The sequence below is a fragment of the Carassius auratus genome, chromosome 3 (assembly GCF_003368295.1).
Source record: "Carassius auratus strain Wakin chromosome 3, ASM336829v1, whole genome shotgun sequence".
NCBI lineage: Eukaryota > Metazoa > Chordata > Actinopteri > Cypriniformes > Cyprinidae > Carassius > Carassius auratus.
The window spans coordinates 12705770-12711769 of record NC_039245.1 but is presented as its reverse complement, the minus strand read 5'-3'; the positions used below and the strand labels follow the sequence as shown (position 1 = coordinate 12711769).

The following is a 6000-nucleotide window of genomic DNA, read 5'->3' as shown; positions in this document are numbered from 1 at the left end:
TAAATTAGAATATGTAAAAGTTTGTGCTTTAAATGCACATTTCAATTGTCATTTTAATGCATTGCTTTTTGCAGTGTTAAGTGTTTCAACCAATAACACACCTTTTTATCTGCAATGACTGCTATGACCACACAGAGGCACATGTGCACTAGAGAGATCTGTAGATGGTTGATTATTTGTATGACTGAAAGCTCTGAAAACAGCTTTGGAACTACACACATTAGCAATAGAAAAGCTATTCTTCATCTTTTTCCCTTGCAATGCTTGATAATTTAAATAAAGTGACATTACCATACCATACCATACCAACTTTTTTTAAGCACTTTACAACAACCAAAGTTGACCAAAGTGCTGTACAGAAAAAAAATAAAAAAAGATAAAATAAACATATGTACCATTTATAACCACACAATAAAAGCCGACATTAACGGAACACGAGTAGCCTGAAAAAAGTAGCATTGAGAGCTGTTTAATCTGATTCTGCTGCATGATTCTGTTCTCGAGCCCCTCACAGAGCCGTGATGGAGGAGGTGTGTGTGTTGAAGGAACCTGGAGGGTGAAGGTGTCTTTGATGAGCGCTAGGATGAACACCTAACAGAGCAGGTGTGTGCCAGAAAACCACTGAGTTACAGACTGATCAATATATATGACTTTTCTGTCATAATTTATTTATAATTTATGTGGATATTTCTGTTTTTTTTTAGTTGTTTCATAAAATGTAATTTATTAGTGTAAAAACTTCTCCAGTAAGACATTATTATTATTAAGACATTATTTGACATTATTTAGCCATATCAAGCTGATTAAATACTGTATGTACTTATGTGATTAGTTTTTAATCAAATAAATCTACAGGGGGGACAATATAATGTATAAATACATTGAGATTTACTACTTTATTGTCATATACACTTCAGTGCACAGCCAGCCAGGGTCTGAAACACACAGACATCAGTTCTCAGATATGCGCAATCCGTTATTAATCTGAAGCAGAAGCAGAATCAGAAATAATAGTTTAATAATCGAAAGAAAACGAAATAATTACTTTCATTACAATTTCAGATAGCCTATACATACATGTAACTTATTTAGATACAACAAATAATATTACAACAAAATATAATATTAATCAAACTTCACAATAACGCTAAAACAATGCAATCGATTTGGTCAGCTGGCTTGAGTCACTGCACGTTTATGTCACACGCAACTCTATTAACTCCAAAAAAAAATGTACGCACACCACAAGGAAATAATCTCTGACTATTTAAGCAATTTGTTTATTGAACAGTTCTCCACATCCATTACGCAAAAAACACGCGCACAGTATAAAGCTTTCGGTCTCCATCTCCAAACCTTTTTACACAAACCACAAGGAAATAATCTCAGACTATTTAAACGTTATTTAACAGTTCTCCACAACCATTGCGCAAAGAACACACAAACAAAATAATACTCTCCATCTCCATCCCCACCACCTTACAAAAATACTATAGTGTACTACTAACAATTGCTTGGCTAGTCAAAGCTGATCCCACACTTGTTGCCAAAAAAATAAATGTTACAAGCGCGGCAGCACAATGCTCATACCTTAGCTACATGCAGGCGGGGTGCCCTGGTTACAGGTGTCCAAATGTCGAGGTGCGCTGTATTAAATAAAGATGAATGTATTCTGCATGGAACGAGCGGGAAACCTCGTTACTCGGCGACCAAGCCTGCCTGCCTGACGTTGACAAAGTAACTTCCGAACCTGTGTTGATTAGGCCTCAAAATATGAAATTAAAATCCAAAATATACGTAATAGACTGCGTGTGTCAAAATCATTTTCTAAAATATTCATAAGGAATTTATAAATTGTGCAAAATATTTTAATAGGCCTACATTTTTTTTTATCTCCCTCTCGTCACTTCCCGCGGCCATGGATGCTATTGATATTGAAAACAATTGTGATGTTTTGTTTTAGGATTCTTTGATGAATAAAAAGAAACCACATTTTGTGAAATGTAAATCTTTGACATTATAGATGTCACTTTTGATCAGTATAATGCTCCTCAAACATGAGTGTATGTTGAATGTTGTGGTGTCTGTGATGACGCTGTGGAGCGTCTCCTCTGCTCTCAGTCTGTTGTGTGCTGTAGGAGCGATGAGACACTGACAGCAGCACAGTCTTCAGGTCTGCTGTCTAACATTACTATCAACTGATGAATTAAACAGCACTGATGTTTACTGACCAAACAGACGGTTTGGATTTGATCATTGTTACTGTGTATGCTCGCTAGAGGTCGACATTTTTTCAAGTAGGAGCAGCTGCAGGAGGATTAGGGCGAGTCTTTGTGAACAGGTAAATTGTGAAAGAGAAACTGAGGCAGAATGTTCTCCTTTCGATCTTAACTCTCGTATCAACATTTTGTTAATATCTAATAATCATATAAATCATTTCTTTAGGAACTCCTGTGAACACATTAATGCTCAACTGAAGGTAAGTCAAGAACCGACCGAAAAACACATTTACCTGAACAAGTGTCTGTGTGACTTCAGATGTGTTTAACCGGTTAGGTTGGTCTAGAAGTGATACTAAAACATACAAATACATTTTTAAAGATAAATTGAAACAATACTACATATTGATACACGCTGTGCTTTTGTGTCTTGCTTTGGACTAATTTAAGCAGTTGATTGTAGATGTGTAAGTGCAAGTATTCAGAGTGAACACATGCATGTTAACACACGAGCTGACTGTTTATTATAATGTTTTATTTCCCATTGTGTCCTTTAGAGATGAAGTTCATTTGTTTAACTTTGCTGATTTTTAGTGGAATTACAGATTCAATATCAGGTAATTATTCACACACATGAAAAGAGCTGAAGCTATATTTAGGCTATAATTAAACTGTAGTTTATAGTTCAGGTGACCAGTACATTATGCCATTTATTACATGGCTACTTGATTAGAATTAAGTTTACAGAGAGCCATTTATCAAAGTTAATAAAACAAAGGAAAAACAGACACAAACAGTGTTTTCATGCAGAGATGATCAGACGCAGAGCTGTGTGGAGAAGGACAGTCACTGCTTTACATGTGAACGCTGTAGTGCTTGAATGATGACAGTTCAACTGACCGGAGGTTCACATTTAATTAGACCTGCTCTCTTTCTCTTTAACAGAGCGGTATGAAGTCGTGGGATCTGCAGATCCTGTGTTTGCTGTAGCTGGTGAAGATGTGATTCTGCCCTGTTCAGTCAAACCCAGCATCAGTGTTGTGGACATGAGAGTGGAGTGGTTTAGATCTGATCTGAAAGACTCACAACTAGTGCATCTCTATGATAATTATGAAGACAGAAACAGAAATCAGATTCAGTCCTACAGAGAGAGAACAAAACTGAATCATCAAGAACTACAGAGAGGAGATGCATCACTCAAACTCTCATCAGTCCGAGTCTCTGATGAAGGACTTTATAAGTGTTTTATTGAGTCCAAATCCTGGTCTGATGATACCACTGTTGAAGTCAGAGTTGAAGGTGAGTAAACCAGTGAAAACTAAAGGCATAAAGTAAAAACCTACAGATTTTAAAACCATACACTTAATGACTTTATAATTAAACACAAAATAAAGCTGGCCATCACACACCAGCCTTTCAAGTTTTTCTGATAAACTCAAACAGAAACATGTGTCTTGTTGCTAGGAGACATGTGACAAATGAAAACAATATGTGTTCTAAAATTGGCTGAAAAGTTTGATCTAAAAATCTGAGTCTGTACATTATACACTGCATGGTTTTCTAGGATATCTGTCAACTCAGATCTGCAGACTGTGTACTATCAAAAACTAGAGTTAACTTCTCCAGACTGTAAATTGGGATCAAATCTGGGCAAAAGTGATGTAGTGTATTCCAGTCTTAACATGCTCTAACTACTAAAAACTAAAAGCCTGAACAACAACAGAATGTTCTTCCTCTTGATCTCTAGTTGTTGTAGGACGTCCTCCAGTGATCACTGTAGATGGGTTTGATCATTCAGGAGGACTTCATCTACAGTGTGAATCTGAAGGCTGGTATCCTGAACCTGATCTTGAGTGGCTGGACAGTGAAGGAGTCAGTTTGAGTTCAGAAACTACAGAGACACACAGAAACACAGACAGATTCAGTGTGAAACACACCACTACTGTACATCACAGTGACAAGATTCACTGCAGAGTCAAACTGAGACATCACATGCTGGAGACACTGATTATCAGCTCAAGTAAGTACTGACTTCTGTTACTGTTATTTTGTCATCTTTTTGTGGTATTTTTGATGCAGTAAAACTATCTAATAATTACCAGCTCAATCCATTACATTATTTAAAGCTAAAACATTTTACTGTCTATGTACATCTCAGAACTGAACATTATATGTTTTAATAATTTCATTAAAATATGTTTATTTTACACAATGTGCTTAATTACTGTTTTGTTTTGCAGGTAATATGTTTATTTCTTGGAGGACTTCAGTCATCATGATTTCAGTTGCTGTTGTGCTCGGTGTGATTGCTGGAATACTGATAGCTGTGTTTGCTCGTAAAAACAGAGGTAAAATACTTGTTTTCTTATTTCATATATTGTATGTAAATAAAGCAGTACAGAGATAATTTTTAAGGCAAGGCATGTTTTTTTATGAAGCACATTTCATACACAATGGTAATTCAAACAGTGGCGGTTTTATAAATTTCAATTTCAATTTTATTTGTATAGCGCATTTACAACAGTCCCCAGGCTGACTAAAGTGCTTTACAGAAGAGCAAGAGTATTACACATACATGGAAAATATAGTAGACTCAAATTTAAAACCACCCATTTAAAATTTGTACATATCACAGTGTTCAATACACTAAAGAAAATAAAAAGGTTTTTAGCAAGGACTTAAAAATAGACAAGGAAGATGCCAGTCTAATCTTTAAAGGCAGGGTATTCCAGAGTCATGGGCCTGCCACTGCAAACTCACATACCCCTCTACGCTTTAATCTAACATGAGGTACCACCAAAAAAGCCTGGTCACAGGATCGAAGGCTTCTAGAAGGAGTATACGGATGAAGAAGTTCAGATAAATAGACAGGAGCTTTGTTATGAAAGGAATTTATAATTGAAGAGGAGAATTTTAAAGTCTATTCTCTGACAAATCGGCGACCAGTGAAGGGATCTAAGATTTGGAGTGATGTGTTCATGTTTCCGACACTTCAAAAGAAGTCTGGCTGCAGTATTTTGGACAAGCTGAAGTCGCGCAATTTGAGATTTAGATATATCGCAATTTAAAGAATTGCAGTAATCTTGATGCGACATAACAAACGGATGAACAGCCATTTCTAGAGATTTTGGCGTCAGAAAGTGTTTCACAAGTTCACATCTACGTATATTAATACAGTAAGTTTATGCGTATTTGGCGTGCTGTCCGGGTGGAGGGCTCCGAGCTCGGGATGTGGCCCGAACCCAGAGTACTCCCCCCGGTTGTGGTAAGAGTAGATGGATCTATAAGTGAGGAGAAATGGGGTGGAGGAGGGATGCTGAAAACTGTCAATGAACAGAGGTAGGTTCTGCTGTTATTAATACCTTGTCATGAGTTGATTACTGATTGGTCTCCACTTGTGATAATCAGGTTAATGAACTGCGACTGTTCCTCCCGAACTTTGTTATAAAACAGCATTTAATTTTAGACCATAAACAAAGCTGATAGAAACTGAATCCAATAACAGAGGAGATATGTCTATCAAATTTTAAATGGTGGTCAATAATAATACCTAAGTTCTGCACCCATGAGGATCTAAAAAACGGATAAACTTCCTAGCTCAGGGTTTATACACTGAGAGTTCTCATTTGCACCGAAAACAATTACCTCAGTCTTGTCCTCATTTAAGAAGAGGAAATTTTGGGCTAGCCATAATTTAACCTCCTCTAAATATTGGAGAAGGGAAGTGATTGCAGTGGAGTTGTTTTTCTTAACTGTATGATAGATTTGAGTGTCATCTGCG

General features: G+C 36.6%; 1 protein-coding gene across 1 annotated transcript in view; it reads left to right on the top strand.

The window, feature by feature from the left end:
- The first annotated feature begins 2276 nt into the window (after nt 1-2276).
- LOC113048463 (butyrophilin subfamily 2 member A1-like) overlaps nt 2277-6000 on the top strand; it is a 69174-nt gene continuing 65450 nt past the window's right edge. Inside the window, exons 1-6 of the mRNA XM_026210281.1 lie at nt 2277-2341; nt 2446-2479; nt 2777-2836; nt 3165-3518; nt 3967-4239; nt 4460-4567. Of these exons, the coding sequence (XP_026066066.1) occupies nt 2779-2836; nt 3165-3518; nt 3967-4239; nt 4460-4567 (793 nt within the window). The 5' untranslated portion in view covers nt 2277-2341; nt 2446-2479; nt 2777-2778. The remainder of the gene's footprint in view (nt 2342-2445; nt 2480-2776; nt 2837-3164; nt 3519-3966; nt 4240-4459; nt 4568-6000) is intronic.